The sequence below is a fragment of the Vipera berus genome (genome assembly GCF_964194415.1).
Source record: "Vipera berus genome assembly, chromosome: 7".
Classification (NCBI taxonomy): domain Eukaryota; kingdom Metazoa; phylum Chordata; class Lepidosauria; order Squamata; family Viperidae; genus Vipera; species Vipera berus.
The window spans coordinates 27,617,606-27,641,705 of record NC_138209.1 but is presented as its reverse complement, the minus strand read 5'-3'; the positions used below and the strand labels follow the sequence as shown (position 1 = coordinate 27,641,705).

Sequence of the window (24,100 nt, the reverse complement as noted above, 5' to 3'; positions counted from 1 at the left end):
AGTATTAATTATGTATCTTTTCTTCTCAAATGCATGCTATATACTATGAGAAATAAAAGTTGGTAAAGAATTTTGTAAATATATTTGATTTAGGCTTCATTAATTAAGCAGCATTTCCAAAACATGGGAAGAAACAGTTCCAAAACTATTCTGCACTTGGTTAATCCCACCTAAAGTAAAAGGACTTACACAAATGGACAGGGTTAAGAGAAAAGCAACAGGGAAACTAAATCTTATGAGGAGAGATTGAAGGAACTATTTATAGGGCAAGAAATCACTGCAAATGTCTAAATGGATGCTACACTGGTTGTGACTTTACTGCTTCCAAAGCACAGGACATAGAATAATGGTTTACATTACAGGAAGACCAATGGACTGAATATTATAAAAAATATCCTAACAGTTTGATAGTGGAATCAGTTACCTAGTAAAGGGGTAGGTAGGCTGCCTTCATGGAAAATATTCAAGCAGAAATTTGATAGTAAATGAATAAATTTTGATACCTACATTGAGCAAGGATTTAGTAAGCTAAATTATTTCTTTTACCCATGATATTATTATATTCACACGACTAATGTATATGAGATATATATATCTTTGTCAAAGAGCAAATACAAAATAAAGCAGGCAGAATACTGGAATTGCACTAGGGAATTCTTGCTCAGTAATCATGAAACTCTGTGGGTGACCACCAGGACTGGAAAGAGATTAAATACCTAGGAATGAAAAGTCAGAAGAGTAAAGTAGTAAACTACTTTGCAGTTATAAGCGCTAAAATATTCAACCAAAGGGGGAGAAAGCCTTAAGCATATGTGTTTTGTACTTCACAACCATGGCTATAGTTCTGCAATATAATTATTAATCAAATACCTATGCACCAATTAAATATATTCTTAGAGGGGAAAAAACCTCATATTTTCTTTTTCTTTTATTTCTATTTGGAGATGAGGCATGCAATGGGTTAATGCCTATCCAGCTTTATTTGTCTTCCAATGAGATTCTTTTACAAACATTTGCTGTATTTATCAAATGTAATTGTGAGACTCTATTTTGCCTAGATCAGGGCTTTTCAACCTTTTCACCCATTGTACCACTTTTAGGATATGGCAACATCCAAGTACCACCAGTCGCCTAGCAAGGTGTCAAAAACTTGACCAAAAAAAAAAGGAAAAAAGTGATGAAGTACAGGTAGTCTTCGACTTACAACAGTTCGCTTAGTGACTGTTCAAAGTTACAATGGCACTGAAAAAGTGCCCCCCAAGCCACAGCCGAGCAAGACACCTGCCTGCCCGCCCGGAGGTGTTCTTCCTCCTGTCCGAGGTTTTCATTGTTGTGAGCATTTCTGTTGAGGATTGGCAGCGGGGGTGGGGTGGGGTGTGTTTGGTTTTTATTCCCTCCATCTGCTTGGTGGTTGCAGCAGGTTTTGGTCACTTCACATGACCCTGGGACACTGTGACCCTCATAAATATGAATCAGTTGCCAAGCATCTGAATGTAAATCACAAGTCCCTGGAGATGCTGCAACATTTCAGCTGATCAGCGCTGATCCTGGTGCTTCTGAGCCCTGACAACCCTGCAGCTCCAGCCGTCTCTCGCTCAGGCTTGTGCGGTGCTGCTACCGGTTCAGCTCATTCCCCTCCCCCGCTACCACTTTTTTAGGATGGTCGCGTACCACCTGCCATGTGCCAATGTACCACAGGTGGTATCCATACCACTGGCTGAAAAGCCCTGGCCTAGATAACTAATCAGATTCTTATTGTGCAGGGCATAAACAAAAAAAGAATAGCAAAAGACCCTACTTGAAAGTAAAGCCTCAGTATGAAATAAGGGAATGCTAAACAATTTCTTAAGGTTCATCAACTGGATTTTGGAAGTCAACCCTGTTATATCTGCACTTTGGGAAAATTCTTGTATTTTTTTCATTATGTTATCTTGATTTCTTGTTTCCCAAATTTCTGGCTTTCACCTAGACTAAATGATGAGGGCTCTTGACTTGCCTACAAGTGTGTAGAGGATGCATTTGACCCAAAAATGCCCTCCATGAAACTGTGCCCATCTGAATCTATCTGTAAATTTTTATTGGTGGAAAGGGCAGTGTATCATCAAATAGCCTTTTAGCACACTTTCAGAAGAGGGAGAGCCATGGCACCACCACCTCACCTCGGCTCACCGGAGACCAGACTAACCCCATCATCATTTACAGGTAACCTTTAAATATAATATATATTAATGGCAAAATATTGTATAATTCATTTGTATTATGCATGACTGAATAATTTGAGAATAGATTTTGAATGACTCTTCACAGGAAATTTGGCAAAATTATCACAGCAAATCCTTTAATTATTCATAGTTTCTTGGCATAAATTCTACCTTCATGTCATAGAAATAGGTTCTTTAAAATATTTCCCTTATTAGTTTTTTTTATTAGCAAATTATATTTTGGATTTGCAACTTATATTTATATGTTCACAACTGATTCAGTTCCGTTCTGCCATTCATATTTTTTAAACAATTTCATTTTTCCTGAAACTATCCTTAGACATTAATGGATATTGTATGAGTTAAATAGGAAAAGCCCTGATTATGAACAAAACCTTCTCTTTTACTTCAGATTTTGAAAAACAGAACTGCTTATTTTTGTGATTTCTGTTTAAGTTCAAGATGATATCATTTAAACCCCTTGAGCCATCATGCTTAGATAGAAAAGAGTCAAGAGAAATTCACATTAGAAGTGCCAGACAACATCTTGTGAACATTTTAAACATATAAGCAATGCAAACAAACCAAGAAAAACAATAAATATCATACAAAAATTGTTGGGGCAACAAAATAAAATTTTCTGTTTTGTGTAACTATTCTTAGGTGAAAAGGTTAAAGAAGAAAATACCACTAGCAACTGGAAGAAAGGAGCTATCTAATCAATGAGGTTTTGTCAATCATAGTACACTGATATAAAAGCAGAGTCTAAGCTGTCATCTTTGTCCCAGTTGAATGATTATAAGGCAGTAAAGTAAAAAAGATGTATATTTCATTTCCAGAGGACTATCTACCAACGCATGATACTTTAACAAATAAAACTTACCCTACTAGTTCACAAGCCAAAATGACACTGTACATATATGACAACAGTTAAGTTTGTAGAAATGGATAACCAACTCTAGATTACGTCAGACAGCTTATTAAATAGTGCCTAGCTTGAAGCCAGCACAGATTTTAGAACATTAAGCCTGTCCACAGAAAAAAAAGATAAATAAGTAAACAAACTTTTAATATATTACTTTAAAAATGGTTGTGTTAAGGGGAAAATAGGAGGAAGGAGCATTATTTTTTTTTTAATTCCATTTATATCCCGCCCTTCTCCGAAGACTCAGGGCGGCTTACAAGCTTAGCAGTAGCCTTCATTCTATGTATATGTACATTTGCCACTTTGAAATATGTATTAAAACAATAAAGGTGGGATAAAAATCTAATAAATAAATAACCTTTGTTTTTCATTTATATTTAATTTTTGTTCCATGTTGATATCATGTTAATTTTTATGTTTTAATTTCATAATAGATATTAGTGAAGCTGGTTTTTGCTATTAACATATCACTTATATTTAAACAAATATTTTTAAAATTTCAGTTTATTTTTTTTTGTAACATATACTCAAATGATTTTGTACACCAATTTTGCAATATACATTGAAATACAAATGTAGGCTGCGGCAAAATGTAAGATTTAGATACTATATAAAATTATCTCCATTTTCTTTATCTATGAACCATGCTGTTCCACAGGTCCGGCGTAAAGTTATATACATGGTTGAAAGATTGTTTGGAGGTTAAAAATATTTAAGTCATACAAGCAGAGCAGTATCCTTGAAAGCGTGAGATACAAGAAGATTAAAGAATCATACTGGTAAGGTTATAGTTTGCCAGATCCATTTGCAATACAGGTAGTGCTTGTTTTGCAATCATGACTGGTACCAGCAATCTGGCAATTAAGTAAAGTGGTTGCTTAGAGAACCACCTCAATTTTAAGATTTTACTTCAGCTTTCCTTCACTTTACAGACTTGTAAAGTTCGTAAATGCGTGGATTGATTGCAAAGTTATTTTTTCATTATTTTCAAAATGGCAAACAGTCACTAAATAAGGCAGTAGGCAAACAATCAATCAAGAAATGCATTTCGAGGAACAAAATGTATAACTGCACACCATAAGACTACTATCAGAATACAATGTCCTAAAAATTGTGTTCTGAAAAAATATCTATGTTTGTGCAAACATGATATACAAAGAGATATTAAAATGTTTCAGAAATAATATATGTAAATTTAATTAACTTCACCTGAAACAAAACTAAGTAAATTGCAATCATGTATGCAACTTAGTTGTAGAATGCAAAAGTTCACTTTATATTTTTATGTAATGAAATAGAGGAAAAGTTTGTGGACTAATCCCTGCAGTTTTCAGAAAGGCTTGCCACTGCCTCCATCCTAGTACGAATTTTAAAATTAATAAAGAAACCATGGATCATGTTTGTAATAAAGTAGAAACATTTATCAGTATTACACCTATTATAAACTAATTTCTGGATTAACCAACTAAATTAATTATACATTTAATTAAAATTCCTTTATATTTTAAACCAAAGTATCAGTCTCAAATAACACCTCTGTTTCCAAAAACATCTCTAGGCCTTTAAAAACCCCACTGACATTTGCAGAAGATAAAAACGCTAGATGACTGTAGCCATCTTCAAAACCTAAAGCAGTTTTAGATTGCCTTAGCATAAAAGCTGGTGATTTTGGGCCGGTGACTCTCTTTTAGGCCAACTCACCTTACAAGGTTGTTATTGGGGGTAAATAGGAGGACAAAAGAGTATTAGGTATATCTTGAATTATTTATAAAAATAATAAAGGTGAGATGAAAACAATCTTTAGAAAACCAATGCAAATCTGTTCAACTCTATATAGATAATTTAGCATATTTTCATGAATACCTATTGGCCTTAAAAGAACACTGACAAGACTAGGACAGGACTTCAGGGAAGACCATCTAGTACTAAATGAACAGAAAACCATAATAACAGTTAGAGTCACATTGCATTCACTGAGTTATATTTCTATATAAAATAGGTTTTTTTAAAAAAAATTATCACCTGTAATAATTTCAGAGAAAAATAAATATCATTGTTCAAGATACAATATTGATTCTCAGCATGAACAGCAACATTTAAACATCAAGAATTTAATACTTCCTAGCTACCTAATATAAAATGAGAGACAAAAAAGAAAAGAAAATAGACATACATAATTAGCCAGTGCTGTTTACAAAGCAAACATTAAAAATGAAAAATTCTCTATATCCAAATTCCCTTCACTTTTACTCTGACATGAAATGCCCATGTCTCAGATTAGAACTACATCTAAATCAATTATTAGTGCATTTTCCAAGAAAATGGCTTACCTCAAATTCAGCATGCCTGTGAACATCTTCCGCTCTCTGCCTACTCAAGATAAATTCTGCTTCATTTGCTACCCTCACTAAATGATCCTTCATTGTTTGACTTAGCAACCTATAAATGCAAAATATTTAGGACAAAGAAATTGTAAATTTATAAAATAAAACATTTTATAATATTTAGCTACTGGAATAAACAGAGCCAATAATTGTGACTGACTACCTAAAACAAATTTCCTGTTAACTCCAAGAGATAGAGCTTTGTTTTCAGCAAGATGCAGATTCCACTGTCATGTGCTATTATACAAACGAATTTCATCCTCATGTAAGTATATAAGGAATATGTATTTGTTGCAAGTAGTACCAAATATATGCAGCTATTCTTGAAAGAAAGTGGAAATTGGAAATCTAATTGCACAAAGATAGTTAAATGATCAAAACAAATAAACAATGCATATGGCAAATAAAAAATGAAATTCTAAAAACACATTCATAGATGAAATTTTTAATTCAAAGTACAAAACACTATTTAAATTTCTTTCTCCATTCTTTCAAATGATTTTCTTTTGATATCATTTCTACCTTCATCATTTCCTTTACCCCTTTTAATGTTCTGCTCAGTTATTTACTATGGTTTTATATCAGACGTTATTGAAGTATTATGATTATGAACAGAGAACATTGGCATTAACTTGTAGTTTATAGCAGCATAGTTCTCAACTAGCTGCATATTATATTCAAAACCAAATATATTTATGTGGTATTAAATCAATTAAAAATAATAATTACAGAGTTTTTGTGAGGAAATGTATCCCAGATAATTTTTAATGAAAAATTATTGGGATACATTTCCTCACAAAACCTCTATAATTATTTTATAATCAGTATAATAGCTTTTTTTATTTTACATTTTTATACAAATAATATGACTGATTATCTCACCATATCCATGCATTGAAACCAGGCTTGCAAACCTTTATTATACAACAAGGATGACTTATTTTGAAATTTGTAGATTTATTATTTAACTAATCATGGCTTATAATGCCTAAAAATCACTTCTGCTTTTCTTCCCTCTCTGTCTTTGCCTCCTTTTACTAGCAATATTTAAGACAGATTTCAGAAACAAAAATATTTGAATTCAAAAGCTAAATAGTACAACTATTAAATTTGGGTGCAATATACTATACAATGTAAGCATAATTTTTCTTAAATATATGTCAATTTTATTACTGTTTACTTCTGAAATCTGTATATTTTTACAAATATATATTCTCTGCCAAGGTGGTAACAAATCCTGATGTAAATATATCAAGCAGAAATATTAAAATATAAAGCATGCCTTTAACACTAATATTAAAAATGCTAAAATATAGTTTTATAGACAAAAAACTTAATAGCATTTAATATAATATTTATATTATAATGCATTATTTTCAAATGTATTGTTATTCTCTCTGTGTAATTTTGATTGTTTCAGTTTAGTTTATTATTTCACTTAAAATAATTTTGAACTGAAAATCAATGCATTTTAACCAAATTTTGAAGAAGACTTTGTTTACCCTCATATGCATTAGTCTTTGCACTCTAAAATTCACTGCTATTTTAACACATCCTGCTACTGAAAACACACTTTTAGATTATTATTTTAAAAAACTGTTTTATCTTTTAGGAAAAATTTATAAAATCTCGGTGGGGATTAATGTCTTTGAGTGTCATGAATAAATAGAAAACATAGAGAAAAACATAACTGGCTAGACCATCAGTTACACTATCTGCGGATTATTTTGAAGCATAGCTCCCCATGGTATTTGTGTAGACTATTTCATCTCAAACATCTGAAGTTAGCAATGAAAAAGACTTGCACTTCAGAGGAGTTAGTTTCCAGATTCAGATATCAAAGCCCATAACTTTTATTGTAGAAATAAAATTATATCCACGTAAACATTATCTGCAATGCTTAGCACTGACTTACAGTTGCTTTATTTGGAAACATCTGTACTAAAAATGAACTCGAAAAACTGAATTAACATTTACTTTAAAATAACTGGGACCTTTTGTGAAACTATAAGTTAAGGAATAATGCAAATTACAATGTATTTTTATATTTAAAATAGTTATGCATAAATGGTTATTTTTTTTAAAATGCTGATCTGAAAAAAAATCAATCCAATATAAGTTCTAGCTCACCAAGAGTTAAATATTAGGCTCTGTTAGTAGCTGACAAGCTATTGTATTTAAGCCAAAGAAAACATGACCGAGCCCTTGTAACTTACTACAATCAACTCAGAAGGGTTAAAACAACATGTATCTTCTATAAACATATTGTGATTACAAGTAAAAAGCTAAAGCTAAATCTTAAACTATTACCACAGAGTATTCAGGATGAAGAGTATTTAGAAATTAGATCAGACCTAAGAAGTTAACTATCCAAAAGAATGTGTAGCATATTTCTAAATAAAAACATTTGAAAACTTAATTGTAAGTGATCAGAGGAGGTAGATTTGTATGCTTAATCACTACAAAATAATAGTATTAAAGCTAACATGAGGTAAGGATACATTTAAGCTAACTAGGAAGTTACCTTCCTTCATTGACAAGTTCAATGAAAGCTAGGCCTGCATTCTTCTGTATTGAGTTCTGCCATTCCTATAATACAAAAATGATAAAAAAGATAATTAAAATGTATTAAAAGAAACAATTGTTTTGCTTAACTAGTAAAAAAACTTTTTTATGACAGATAAAAAAGACCATGAACAAAATCCTAGAGCTGATAAAATATCACATAAGCTGAGTTCACTTATTGTCCTATAGTATTACAAGTTATTATGGCTAGCTTCATGCATGTCAAGCCAAGTAAAAAAACAAACAAACCAGAATATGGGATAGGTGGTATATGAACCATTATCTGCCTAATATCTACTCCTAAATTTAAGTGAGTTAAGTGTTAAGTGAGTTTTGCTCCATTTTACAACCTTTCTTGCCACAGCTGTTAAGTGATTCACTGCAGTTGATAAGTTAGTAACCTGGTTAAGTGAATCTGGCTTCCCGGTTGAGTTTGCTTGTGAGAAGGTTGCAAAAGATGATTACATGACACAACAACGATCATAAGTATGAACCAGTAAAAGTTTCCCCATATATTTTAATAGTGGATGAAAGGGGTGAGGAAGAATATAATGCCTATTGCCTGTCATATTTAATCCAACATTCTAACACACTATACATATCCTATATTGCAATTAAATTCATGGAGCCAAGTGCACTGTTATGTCAAGATATTTGTTATTCTTTTCCCTAAAGTGTTAATAAAAAAGTATTAATAAAAACATTAACAGCCACAAAGCCAATCACTAATGAAATCCAATAATTGTAACATCATTTCAGCAGTTTAAAAAGAACTGCAACAAAAAACAAACTCAACAAATTCAACTCATAATTAATCCATATGGTGTGGCTGTAGTATTATTATTTACCCTTCTTGCTATCTTCTTTACTTCCCACTTTTATTGGTATTTTATTGGGAAGGTAACAGCGTTCCGTGCGCCTTTGGCGTCTAGTCATGCCGGCCACATGACCACGGAGACGTCCTCGGACAAGGGCTGGCTCTTCGGCTTTGAAATGGAGATGAGCACCGGCCCCTAGTCGGAAACGACTAGCACGCATGTGCGGGGGAACCTTTACCTTTACTATTATTATTTATACAATATTATATTATACAAATTCCTTGTATGTCTGATCACACTTAGCCAAATAAAGTATTCAATTTGGTTCAAAAATTTCATACCTATTATAAACTGATATTATTTTCTATTCCTATAAAATGTATCTTGTTTCCAATATCTCTCATCATACTGAAACTTATTGAAAATTTGTCAATATTTTATAACCAGGAGCTAGAATGTAAAATAGTATTAGACCAGTAATATGAATTGCCAGAAAACCAATTGGGCCATAAGTACAAGATCTACATCTAGATAATCTTTTATAATTTAGAATCTTTAAAAACAGTTCCTGGATATTGGAGTAAGAAGCTGGAATGTGATCAGCAGCAGATGAAAGTTTTGCTTTCATGCCAAGGCAATGTAGATCTAATCAGACACTTCAGATTCCTGACATATTGGACACCTCTGCTTAAAAAGAAACCTGAGATCTGAATACACATATATGGATCTGTATACAGTTTATGTCCTATCAAGCACCAGATATAACAGTGTCTTTGGTTGGGGCAGACATGCAATTATGAGTTTGTATGTACATGTGCATGCATGTGTATATGCATTCAAGAAGTTATTTTATGTTCATTATAATTACATTATTTTCTTCATCATTAGAAAACTGTCTTCTAATTAAATTATTTTCATTGGTCAATAGTATTTCCACTTCTTCCACTTCTTCTAATTCTATTCCACCCACCAGGTTTTCCAACTAACTGAGGAACAAGGATAAAGATGGCCTCCAAATCTCAATTCATGTATCACACACAGTATCCTATACTTTCCTGATGTTTGAATGTTCCTCTCTTCATGCCAAAGAATTGAATGGGCAGCCCATGAATGTGAAGTCAGAGGGTTGCCCATTCCAACTCTTTAGTATTGAACTTAATTATTTATGAAGGAATAGCATGTAACATTAAATTTTGATTGTTTATGGCCATAAAAATTTAATTTGGCATTGAACCATCTATATATATATTCTTCTCCAAGGATGTAACTTTGCCGAAAACTTTATCTGAGACACATTTTTCTCTTATACAATGCAAAGGGTCTGCTTTCATAAAGTCATGATAAAAGTTGCTCAAGGTCCACTCTTTTACAAGTTGCAACAGATGATCAACATTAAGCCTATATCAAGCTTCTGGGGTTGAATTGTACAAATGTGTTCTATTAGTATACAGCCTGAATGTTTGGCAACTTCATTCTTCAAGACAAATGGCAGCTGCTGCCCTTTGAGGTCTCAAGTCAAGTCTTTAGGGAAGCTCAAAGCCCAGGTGGGGAAGGGGGAGGCCTGTTCATTAGAGACTGCTCCAGGCTAAAACATTCAAGGCAGACATTAGAAATGTATGTAAGACTTTTTAATTATAAAGTATAGTGAAATATAAGAAGTAAGTCATTCATACCCTTTGTTATGTTACATTCATATTTATATACTAGTTATAGAGCCTGACTTCCATCTAACCAACCATATTGCTATATTTACCCAAAAGGAACAATTATACAACCGTGTAGGCATACACACATTTTTATGTTATATAAGCCACTTTGTGCCCAATAAATCCCCAATAGGCATACAAACATTTTGTATGTGACATCCCATTTTCAATCAATGTCCATAGGAAAAAAACAGGGAAAATTTAGACTTATTAGTGCATAAAGGAAAGGAAATGCAAATTCTGTTTGTGTCTAATGCACTTTTGGTTTCCTCTTATGCTGTGATAAAGAAACAAAGAAATGCTGAAGACAGTATTTTTAAAAGGTATGGGGTAATTCTGTTAACTACTAAATCTACCTGATTTAAAATCAGATTGAGATTACTACAGAAAAATGTTTAACAACCATGATTGTTTGAAAAATGTAAAGAAAACAGTTTGGGAATGATTTATATGAATGCATAGTGCTGAAGTTAATTACAACTAACCCAATAAAATAAAACCTGTATTATTATACAGCAAGTAATAACCTTAGACAGAGAAACCAGAGCTCTTTCTGTTCTTTTGCATGCTCAGTTCCACAGCACACTACATTAAGAATTAAGTAAGTTGTAAATATGTCATACAGAAACAGCACTCTTTAACTAAAAGCAGAAAACTCTCCTGCTGCTTCAGCCATTTTATGCTACACAATAGTATGCTACACAATAGTATGCTACACAATAGTATAACACCAGTTTATTAGGCAAACTTCCTATAAACTGGTTTTATACTATTGGGTAGCAAATTCCTGAAAAAAACCTCACTATAGAATTTAATTCTAATACACAATAAACTTTTACCAGTAGTCATCCATTTACGACTGTACTTGAGACCACAATTTTGGTTGCAAGTTGTGATGGTCGTAAAGTCAGTAATCATGTGACAGGAACCAATGACTTTTTGGGACAGTCAGTGAATAACGTGATCCTTCAATAAACGCTGCAGTTGTTCACTATGTTTTTTTCCCCAGAAACTTAAAGTAACTACCTATTTCTGGCAGAAATATTGTAAAATCATTGTCACAAGACCACAGGGCACTGCAAACAACAGTAAATATTGCCAAATTGCCGAGTGCCCAAAATGTGGTCACATGACCAGATGGGCAGGACATTCAAACTTCAGAATTGGATCAAAAGTCCCATAAATCTGCTGTATGTTTGAACAGACGCTAAGCAACCAGTTATAAGTCAAGGACTACTGTATACAATCAGAAACTATAAGGTACTTCTGTTTGTTTTAAAAAATACATAGTACTAAGCCTTATACTGATACATAAAGATATGTCTTAAGTGTCATAAACCCATTTTACAGAATATTCTAATGATACTTTCTTCTGAGGACATATGTACAACCATTGGGGGAATTATGCTATTAGGAAAATAAAAATGTAGTTAGAATTATGTTACTTAACTTTCTCATTTTATCATTGTCAAAACAGTCACAGAACACATTAAGTATCTTGAAGGCCCAGCTCTGTGAATAATGAAATAATTATCTGTTTAATTCTTACCCAGCTGTATACAATTAATCGAACTAAAATCCTGAAAATGTGGGTAAAAGTAACTGGACCCATACAGAATATAATAATTCTGATATGAATATCAATAAGGAAGACAGTATACTAATAAATGTACTATTCTCTCATTTAATCTATATCCGTAAAGTATGAATACTGAGTATCATGAATAGTGAAAGACAAAATAATGTTGTATCACAAGAGGTGAAAAAGAGATTGACACTGATCATGTAATTTCATTTGTAACCATGCTTTATATAAAACTCTTACATCAAGGGTCACCAACCTTTCTGGATTGGCGGCCCAGTGGGAGAGGGAGGTGGCAGGCACCTTATGCACACATGTGCAAACGTGAATGTGGCCACACGTGCATGTGTGTGTACAAACAGGATGCGAGCACGCACACCACGCAAATGGGGCTGCGAGCATGCACGAGAGTCTCAGTGACAGTGGTGCCTGTGTGAGGCTTATGGTGCTGCCGCTGCCCGGCTCGCACCAATGCTACCAGTGACGCGACACTCATGCTGTGGCCTGTAGCGATGCTGCCACTGGCACAAGGCTCGCACCACCGTCCCCGTCCAAGGATTGCACTGCAATGATGCCACCCTGGCGCAAGGTTTGCAAGACTGCTCCAATGTGAGGTTCGTGCCATCACCCCATGCAAAGATTGCACCACAGCCTGCAGCGATGCCACCCCTGTGCGAGGATCACACTGTGGCCTGCAGCAATGCTGCCTTGGTGTGAAGCTCGTGTCGCCGCCCCCATGCAAAGATTGCGCCACAGCCCACAGCAATCCCACCCCAGTGCAAGGCTCACACTGCCACCCCTGCACAAGAATCATGCTGCAGCCCACCTGCCACTTGCGGCACTGCTGCCACCAGCACAAGATTTGTGGCAATGCCGCTACCTGTGTGTGGCATGCCAACACCTACCTGCTGCTTGCGGCACTGCCACCGCCCATACAAGGTTTGTGGCAACACCACCTGTACGATACTAGCGGCACTGTTCTGTACCAGCCTGCTACCGGCCCTGCAGAAAAGGCAGGGACAATCCCTTTACAAACGGCAAGAGGCTGGTATTACGCCTGCCAAATTTATAGCTACAAAAACAAACAAGACACGAACCAAGAAACAGGAGCTTTAAGAAACACGAACTATCCAAGCGGTTGTCTTCAGCAAACCAGCCCTCCCCACACATTCCCCTTATATAGAGTTCAGGGCGTGGCTTCTCTCTGCCTCCTTCTGAGAAGCCCCATTGCCTTCCTCTGTTTACTCCTAATTGACTGCCTCCTGCGTCGGGCGTCCTTGAACAGGGCCAGCTGTGGGTCATCTTGATCCACACTGTCAGGCTCACACAGCTGGGTCTCTGTGGTGACCAAGTGGGAGGGGCCTGGCTGAGGGCTCTCATCAGCAAGATCTTCAACCCCCTCAGCAAGGTCTTCAACACCCCCCTCCTCCTCCTCTGAGTCGTCCGACCCAACTGCCGAACCCACAGGCTGACCATGAATCACAACAGGCACTGCCACCACCCACACAACACTCATGGCAACGGTGGCACAAGGGGGGGTGAGCATGTGCACACACGTGTGCACTGCTCAGCTACTCATGCAGCCTGGCAACCTAGAGGCCAAGGCTTAGTAGTGGGCCATGGCCTATAGGTTGGGGACCTCTGTCTTACATGAAGTAAGATGAAGAATCCTAGTCAATGAAGCAGCAACAGAAAAGGTCCATGGAGGGAAACATAATAGAACATGCAGTTTTGCTATTACCTTTGAATTACAATCTTTTTGTTTTGCTACCTAATATTGTAAAATATACTGTCTTTTCAAATGCCATGCATGCATAAAGGTGTGTGCGCACACAAATACATATCCATACACAGCCAAGTGAGGCCGCTTAGGTCAACAGAAATTTTGATTTAATAAACCTAAATTGCCAGGGAGAATGATCTTTGTGAAAAGTCACACTATTGCATCATACCAATCAATAAAATGCATGACTTTCAAACATGGCATTTTAATGCAGAAAATGCATGGTAAATTGGAACCAGATTTACTGATTTTTTTAAAGATGGACTCACTTGAATCAATATTTTAAGTCAGCCTGAATCTAATCCATGCATAATTTAGATAGATATAAATTAAAGTGGAAATAGAAATATATAGCTCATAAACTCTAGGTCATTGTAAACTAAACAGTGAAATTGTTAGTAATGTATTATTGATTAATTGATTATGTGCTGTCAAGTCATTGTTGGCTCACAGTGACTACTTACAGTAAATAGATTTTTTCCATGAGAAACAGTGTATTATTTATATTATATTATTTATATTATACCTGTTTGGATATAGTACACATAGTAAACTAAGACATGTGGGCATTATTTCCAGAACTAATGGGATAATTTGTTAATTTGGATAATCTCCAATACTTTTATGATAATACCAAAGAGCCATCCAAGAAGTGTAATGCTTCTGCATGTTAGAATTACTTGAATTAGGCAAAGTCAGAGAGACAAAATAGAATAATTTTCAACAGAGATATATTTTCCTAACACAAATGTTTGTTAAATAAAAAAAACCTCAATCTATCAAGTAGTACATGTAATGAGAAAAGTTATTTCAAAATTACTCAAATTACCAAGTTCCACAAACCAGGGTTAAGGGAAGAAATACAAATTTCTATGTAACCAATTCTTGACCCAGTCTAAGAAAATCATAAACTATTTGTAGGCAGAAAACACTTATACACACACACATACATACAAACACACATAAACAAGATAGATAGATAGATAGATAGATAGATAGATAGATAGATAGATAGATAGATAGATAGATAGATAGGTAGGTAGGTAGGTAGGTAGGTAGGTAGGTAGGTAGGTAGGTAGGTAGGTAGGTAGGTAGGTAGGTAGGTAGGTAGGTAGGCAGGCAGGCAGGCAGGCAGGCAGGCAGGCAGGCAGATAAAAAATGCATAATAAAATGTAACTTTTAATTGTATTGCTCTTTGCCATCAAGAAGAAAACTAATTTCAGGAATGTACCATAATAGATAATAGCAATAATATAGATATACATTAATACATTTCAATGTTTTTAATATTTTTATATTTATGTTTTTATTAAGCCTTTTTTTTTATTAAGTCACTTGAAACAGTGAGATGGATGAGATATAAATTTAATAAATAAATATCATTATTATTCTTTCTAAAGGGAAGGCAATATACTTTTTCTACTGTTTTTAGTACAAATTATGATAACCGAAAAATGTTTTTCCAGAAAAATATGATATAGCAATATTTGTCAGTAAGTTGCTTTTTCCACAAAGCTTTCCCACAGAGAAGTCTACATAACTATTGGGACTGGCTGCTGAGGTGCCTAACATATTACTTTTTTTGTCACAGTCAGCTGGATTTGATATTTTAGACAGATGTGGATGTTTGATGGTGTTACAGGTATTGTCACAGGTTGTAAGGTTATCCAAATAAAGTTGCATTTTGCAATTGACTTGCAGGGATTTTGTTAATGCTGATGGTATTCAAGTGGTGCTCCAGTTGTTTTGGGATTGCACCCAAGGTACCTATTATTATTGGTACTAGGTTTTTACTATTAGGATTGTAGTACATAGTACAAATATATGAATGGACCAGCAATCAATCACGTTCTAGCTATAGAAAAAATAAACTGGTTTGAAACTCAGATGAAATTAGCATGACTGAACCAACAGCCAGCCAGCCAGCCAACCCTTTTATTCATACCACCAGAATCTAGATTTGTTTGATGAATTACAATAAAAAAAAAGGTAAGGTAGTACATGTAGCCTTCAACTTATGACTGGTTGCTTAGTGACCATTCAAAGTTATGGTGGCCTCCCCAAAAGCTACTTACAACTTAGTTCTGAAGTTACCACAGCTGCAGCACTCCTGCGGACATTACCCTTACAACTGACTACAGGGGTACCACACTCCTTATCTAGCTCTTCCCATCTCCTGACCACATCCCTGCTTCTCACTTCACAGTCCCCACACCGCCCTCCTCACTTACTTTTCAAAGTACTCTGGAGCTTCGGTTAGAGGAGGAGGACAGGATGCTCCATTCTTGGACCACATGGCGTGATCCTAGAAATGGCTACCATTTTCAGGGTGGCTGCATTGAACTGTGAGTGCTTTGAAAATGGCAGCTACTTCTGGGTTAGTGTCACGTGGCCCAGGAATGGAAAGACCTGATCTTAACGCAAGTTCCAAAGAGAGTTGCTGTCTGCTGCAATGCTTTCCAGAGCTCATGTTAGGGAATGAGAGCAGGGTTCTTTGTTTCTGAGCTGCATGGTATGATCCTGGAAGCGGACACCATTTTTGAAGTATTCACAATTCAGTGCAGTTTTTTAAAAAAAATCCCATTTATATCCTGCCCTTCTCCAAAGACTCAGGGCGGCTTACAATCTAAGCACATATCAATGTGCTTAGCAATAGCCTTCATTCTATGTATATGCCTGCTTATTAGGGCTTTCGCCCCCCCCAAGCGGCATTATTATTTCAGTTGTCCTGAAAATGGTGCCACTATCTTTCTTCCCTAATCTGAGCTTCAGGTATCTTCAAAAAGTGTGATGGACTATGTAAGATGAGGAGGTTGGTGTGGGTTCCAATGGGATGGGAAGCAGGCCAAGTCCTGAGGGGACCTCAAGGGTAGAAAGCAGAGTATGGGGTGCCTCAGAGGATGAAGGAAGCCTTGGGGGATTAAGGGCAGGGCATGAACTAGGCCTCCCAGGACCTCCCCTGGGCACCCTGAGGCACGATGTGCTCTGTTTAACAACTGCATTTGGAAGACCACTGACGGGGGGATCCTAAGTGGGCACCTCATTTAATGACCATCGCAACTTCCCACCATTTTGGCATAATCCATTATTAAAATGTTAATATTCACATATAAAGGCTACTGCATACAGTAACAAGCCTTTCGAATATATATGGAAAGTTTATACAGATTCAATGACTTACATGTGTTCATGTCATATAAAAATTAGATCTATGGAATAAGAGAGTCTCAATTTTAAACTGTCGTGCCTATGTTTATATTTAGCATAAAAGGAATAGTCTAAAAGAATCGGCTTAGATCTATTTCTTTTTGCTAACTTCTCAACCAAAAAAAGTTGTAAAACAGCAGGCTCTCAAGTCATAGCACACTTTATTTTCGGGGGTCTCTATACTCATAGACTGACTTCCTGTCAGGAAGGGCTCTATTTCACAGCCTAGGACAATCAGCAGGGTGCTCATGGAATTAAGTGCCAGTTGATGTTACTTTGTTTTACATTTAACACTCATGAGAATATTGTTCAAAGATTCAGTTTGAAAGCCAGCATGGTATCATCCTTCTGACTAGACTACAAACCCCAGGGTGTACTCTGTTAACACAAAATTCACCTTAAATGGTTCAATTTTTTAAAGACCTAGTGTGCAGGTGAAGCAACAGGATGCCTTCAAGTTTAAGGGTGAAGGAAACACTTGTTTCTTCTCTAAATTATGTTCTCTTAGTTCTTGACATCTATGGAGACATGCTTTGACTACTATTTCTAGACTAATTTTATTTTTTTTATTGAAACTTTGGAATTTTCAATGAAGTACAATAAAGCAATTTTCTTTAACAATGGCCACTAAAATAATAAATATGAAGGATAGGTACAAAATCTTACAGATTTATTTATTTTGGAATACAGAATACAATCTTCAATTATTCAAAATACAGGTAATATTTTTAGAGCTGCTCTAGGGAAATTTAAATGCATGTTTCTTGTTCACAATCTTATGAGGGGAAAATAATTTTTTAAAATCCAAACAAAAACTATTTACAGTATATCACAGTTGTATCTATGCAATCCTAGCCCTAATCTTTAAACCTAAAGCTTAAAGACTTTCATCTATCAATATTCAATGACACCTTTTTATATATCTTATTCATATATAATAAAACCATTTGAAAAATCTTAAACGTTTAAATGTTAATGAATTTGGAACATATAAGAAAATAACAATACAGGTAATCCTCGAGGTACGAACCTAATGGAGCCTGCCCACTAGACTTGTAAGTCAAAAAATTCATCAAATGAATCAGACTCAATTTTACAAATTGTTTAAATCAAATTCATTAATTGAATCAAGTGTATCATTAAATGAATGAAGATCTGACTTACTATTTCCTCCTATTTGTTAATTGCTCACTGCCTGAACTGAGAGGCTTTCCCCATTGCTGCCGGCTGCCCACCAGCTGTTTCCAGTGCAGCCTTCAGCTCAGGAACTAAATTGCCTCCAAGCAGGCTGCAGAACTCTCCATTTGTTGCTAGTCTGCTTTTTTAAAAAAATCACTTGCCAGTAATTAGCTTGTCTTCAGCCAGGCACCCAAAGAGAGATTTTTTTTGGGGGGGAGGGGGGGTTACAGAACTGTTGGCTTGCAACAGTAACAGATAGAAGGGACCTTGAGGACATCTAGTCTAACCCACTGCTCTCACAAGAGAGTATTTCTGATAAATGCCTATCCTGTCTCTTCTTAAAAGTTTTCAGCAATGGGGCACCCACAACCATTGGAGCCAATTTAAATTTAAAACCTACAAACTACAGTAATATATGCTAATCTCCAAAATAAAAGCAAGGAAACACAACATTATAGAATGCTTTGTGTAGATGCTGGCTAGTATTTCTACAAGCAAACTTTATCTCTGCAAAGTACTGTACTTACAAACACAATAGTTTGCAAAGTACAGTACTTAAAAAGAAGAGCAGTTTTGAAAGTGCTTGCAGCCTGCACCAAGTAAAAAAATATATTAAAATATTAAAATTCTAGCACTCCAGTCCCTTGGTGCAGGCTGCAAAAATCACCGGCTTATTTGGCCATGTGATTAGGGACAAAAAAACAACAACCCTGCCTGCTTTAGGAAATTGCATTCGTAACTGGAACAGTACAGGCAAATTACAGAGTGAAGATGGCCCTTTGCAGCAGTGACTGAATCCAAGTCACATGGCTATAGAGGCCTCTTTTTGGTCGCAATTTTGAATTTCTAATGTAAGTACCCTTTCTGAATAAATTTGTTTTTGTGAAAACTAGCTAAATCAGGGGTGTCAAAGTGCCGGCCCGCAGGCCGGATGTGTCACGCAGAAGCCGTGCCCACCCCATTGCCAGCAATGGCAAAACAGTCCCAATACGTCGTGCGATGTCACATAATGTCACGAGTTTGACATGTCTGAGCTAAATGAATGTTCATACCTGGGGGATTACCTGTAATAGCATGATTTTTGCCTAGTGGCATTAATTCTAAGATAAATTAACAGACTATCCCATGATTTGTTTCAGTATGTTTAAAAAGTGCATCAGGGTAAAAAATGAAATATGTGGTTCATAAGGAAACAAAATTTAGAAGGTAAAAAGATGATGCGAGCTGTGGGAAAATGAAAATAAGGAGGTGATGTGTGATTTTGGTGTTGGGAGTACTTCCATTTCCATGTGATGGGTGCTAGCTCCAAGTAGCCCAAGAAATTCAAGTTCTTTGCCAACCATAGCCTTGTTTTGACTGGTCCCAGGATCAACAAACAGAGCTGGATCATTTTATGTTTTCCACTTGTTTCGAGTGGTTACCATATGATCTGGATGTAAAGAGTACTATCATCAACCCAAGTCAGAACACTTCTGGCCCAGATGTGATTGACTGCCATTCAGACTCTTTTAGGGCTAGAGCTATTTGAATGGTCCATTCAAGGCATTCAGGGATCCAAATAATCTCCAGACGGTGCTTGGGGAATTTAAACAACAATCTGATAGATTAATCTACTGAGGATCTTGTCTGGTGTTATTAATATGTGACTCAGTTCTCTGTCAGTCATTCCCTTAGGGTTTACTGATTTAATGGAATCTTCAGGACATGAAGTAGTACAAACAATACTTAGAGCAATAGTGGAGAAAGACAACAAATCTGAACAAGCACAGATATATATACCCATGTTCAGACCATCTGTGGCAATAAGGAAATCTATTACTTCTTATTGTGCCAATACGTCATCTGACAGGTGCACCATGTAGGAGAATAATTCTCTGCTAGGAAAGACCCAATACCAAGAATTCTTCCTTGTAGCTCTGATTAATTAGACCTACATTTTGCTGACAAAGTTACCCACTTATCTTTGACTCAGTGATGACTACGGAATCATTTTGCTTGGTTACTTGAGATTTCTTTTAGCCTATGATCACTTATGAAATGAAGCTCTGCCACCTATGAAGTAGATTTCTGCTGACTTCTTTGTGCAGCTGGAGAGTGAACAGCTTTCTGGATCAGGAGATTAACACCTCATTTCAAGAGGGAATGCTATTGAAGAAAGCTGTTTGGTGCTCTCTCCTAATGAAGCCTTCCCTGGATCCAGAGGTGCTAGACCAGGGCTTTTCAGCCTGTGGTACGCATACCACCAATGGTACTTTAGCACCTGGCTGGTGGTACGCGAGCCCTAGGTAATTGTAGTGGGGGCTACAGCTGATACAGCCACCCAGAAGCACGGATCAGCTGTAGCCCGGCGCTGATCCTGGAGCTTCAGTTAGCAAGCAGCATGTTTTCCAGAAGTGCAAGCAAGTGAGAAGCACGGATCAGCAGTAGCTACCCACACCAATCCTGGTCTCCTGCCCAGTTCACTTGCAGAAAACATGTTGCTTGCAAGTTGCACTGTACCGGGGGGATCACGTGATCGAGCCGGAGTCAGTTAAACAACTCTGCGACTAACTTAACAACTGCAGGGATTCACCAAACGTGGCAAGAGAAATTCATAAAATGGGGCAAAACGGGGCTGCGAGCATGCGCACAAGGTTCTCAGTGATGGCGGCATGTGTGAGGCTTGTGGTGCCGCCACTGCCAGGCTCTCAGCAATGATACCACCAGTGCTAGGATCGTGCCACAGCCCACAGCAATGTTGCCCGGGTGCAAGGATCGTGCCGCAGCCCCCATGCAAGGATCGCACCGCAGCCCGCAGTGATGCTGCCCCAGCACGAGGCTCATGCCGCTGCCCCTGTGCAAGGTTTGCGGCAATACTGCCACCTGCGTGATACTAGTGGCGCTGCCAAGGCCCGCACAACACTCGCAGCGATGGTGGCACAAGGGGTGAGTACATACGCACATCCGCAGTTCTGGGCAGCTCTATCAGCTGTAGCCCTGCACTGATCCTGGGCTCCTGCCCAGCTCACTTCCTTGCGGAAAACATGCTGCTTACTAAGTGAAGCCCCGGGCTACAGCTGATCCTGGGGCTTCACTTAGCAAGCAGCATGTTTTTTGCAAGCAAATGAGCTGGGCAGGAGCCCAGGATCAGTGCCAGGCTACAGCTGATACAGCCGCCCTTCCTTCCTTTCTTCCCTCTTTGTCCCTTCCTTCCATCCTTCCCTCTTTGTCCCTTCCTTCCTTTCTTCCCTCCCTCCCATTGTCCTGCACTACGCCGCCCAGACCCCAGCATGGTTTTGGCAGGCAGCGGCACATTCTCACCACACGAAGCGGCTGGGCAAAGTGAACCAGTGACATCACGGCCCTGCCTGTGCATGCACAGAGACACAGTACAGCGCATGCTTGAAGGTGGCCGCACGTGCTTGACTTGCTGCAGCCGGGCATGTCGCATGGCTGGCAACTTTGCAGTAAGTGAGCTAACAAGCAAATGGCATTTGGAAGCGACGGGGCAGTAAGTGAGCGTGTGAACGAGCAAGTGGCATTTGGAAGCGTTTGGAAGCTGGAAGCGACAGGGCAGTGAGTGAGTGAGCAAGAGGCCTTTGAAAGAGATGGAGTGAGTGGGGGAGAGATTGAGCAAGGAGCCTTTGAAAAGAGTCGGAGGAGTGAGTGAAAGTGAGTGGAGGGCTTTGTGAGCAAAGTGTGAGTGAGTGAGGGGGGCTTTTGCAAGCGAAGGGTGAGAGAAAAAGGGAAAAGTGAGGGGGAGAATGGAAAAAGAAAAGGCACTGACTTCTGACTTCCTCTGTTGCAGTAGAAGGAAGCATTAACATTGAGCCTCAACTTTTTACTTTTCCATTATATTATAAACTAACCATTTCTATAACAACAAATGAATCTAACCAATAAAACCCAAAATACCCCCCCTTTTTTAGTCATCAAGCTTTTGACACCTTGTTAAGCACTGGTGGTACTTGAATATTGTCATGTCCTAAAAGTGGTACAATTTCTATAAAGGTTGAAAAGCCCTGTGCTAGACAACCATCCCCCAGTCTCCAATCTTCCTTTCTGGGAAAGGGTATTGAGACAGTGGTCAAGAATCAATTGTGACACATTATAAAGGAAATGAAAATACCTCCATCCTTGGCTATAGTATTCAGTCCTTAACATGGAACAGATAGTGACAGAATCTAGTCCTTTTAGATGCCCATGTACATTACTTATAGTGTTTAAGTTATATCAAATGATTAACCAACCAATATGCAGCTTTTCCAAAAAAAAACAATTAAGAGTAGAGTTATTATTTACAGCATAAGAAAAAGCACGTTAGGATTCAATCTTGTGATATTTCCATAGCAAAGTTAACTTATACTATGGGAATTCAGTATTCTTTTTAATTACATCTGTATTCACTGAAGAATTGGACTTCAAATTATGCATCAGCATAATACTATCACATCTATATGACTCATCAAGAATCTTTTAGGATAGCATGCAAGCAGCCACATTTACAGCAAATTGGAATGAATTAACTGGGAAGTTACCAAACAATTATTAGAAGGCTGTTTCTCTCCAGTTAAGAGCATGGTTTGCATATCATTCTGAGCTGATAAGGCCATTTTAGTCTCCAGTTATTGTGATGATGACTGGAATATCACTAGGCTATAAGCTAACCAATGGTAACCAATGCCATTTAAAGCATGAATACTATTTAAACGCAGAAGAAACACCAAGAGCACCAAGAATAAAATGTGTCTTGTTGGGATTCTCAGTTTATTTTTGCTATCCTTCAATAGATACATGCACATATGCATATCTTTCAACTATTTATTTTTTTTCCTCAAAATATTGTGCATCTTTCTATTGGTTAATTATGTTGTGAAGGGTTTACTTCTCATTTATTGCTTGAATTCATTGTGGCTGTCATGTGTGATAAATGGGATAGTGAACTCTGTGCCCCACCTTACATCGGTATGCACAGAGACAAATTACCGTAGTTCTGTACTTTGCTTTTTCGTTTTTTACCAAAGAGCACATTTCTCTTGTTTGAATCATATCTAAACCACCTTTTTCATCAATTCCACTATATGTTGGAATGATCCTTACATTCTTTAGACATTATTATCTGCCCTTTTTCAGTGTCATATAGCATTTGTTAATTCTAAGAATATTTATGCTGATTTTAAGATTAGCCAGTTATAAAGGTGGCAGTGTTCGGATCAAATCCATCAGACTCTGGAATGTTCTACAAACAGAACCCAATGATATGAATTCACAGATGTTGACACAGAGAACCACTATTACAAGTAAGCAAGCCATTCTATAACTTCAATGTCTATTAGTTCTCTGCATCACACTCATGAAGAAAACAGCATTTTTTATTTTAATTGACATTTTAAATGTTTAAAAAATAATTGTGATTGCTCATATTTTCTGATTCATTTAAGAACTATGCACAATTCTGGATCTTTGCAGCAAATGAATCAGTCAAATAATTTATAAACCAAATGAAAACTATTTTGCTTGGTCAAGGATTTTTGCTTATTGTTGTTTCTAGAATCATTTGTGAATCCTTATTATACATAACATTTATTTATCAGAAAGTTACACAATCAACTAAAAGATCACAAGGAAATAAAGAATTTTTCATTTGTTGTAGAATGAATTAAAGGAAACAGATTTGATAAACTAACAACTGTACAGAAATTAACTTGTGCATATCAGTATGCATGCAATAGTATAAAACTTAAAATTGTTCTTATTCAAGTAGCATTTCA

The 24,100-nt window shown here is 36.8% G+C and overlaps 1 protein-coding gene across 4 annotated transcripts in view; it reads right to left on the bottom strand.

Annotated features, from left to right (window-relative positions):
- LRBA (LPS responsive beige-like anchor protein) overlaps positions 1-24,100 on the bottom strand; it is a 370,944-nt gene that overhangs the window by 239,359 nt on the left and 107,485 nt on the right. For all 4 annotated transcript variants that reach the window (XM_081332066.1, XM_081332069.1, XM_081332068.1 and 1 more), the window contains 2 exons: positions 8,035-8,099; positions 5,457-5,565 (listed from right to left, as the gene is read on the bottom strand). In XM_081332066.1, coding sequence (XP_081188192.1) covers positions 5,457-5,565; positions 8,035-8,099 — 174 coding nt within the window. The remainder of the gene's footprint in view (positions 1-5,456; positions 5,566-8,034; positions 8,100-24,100) is intronic.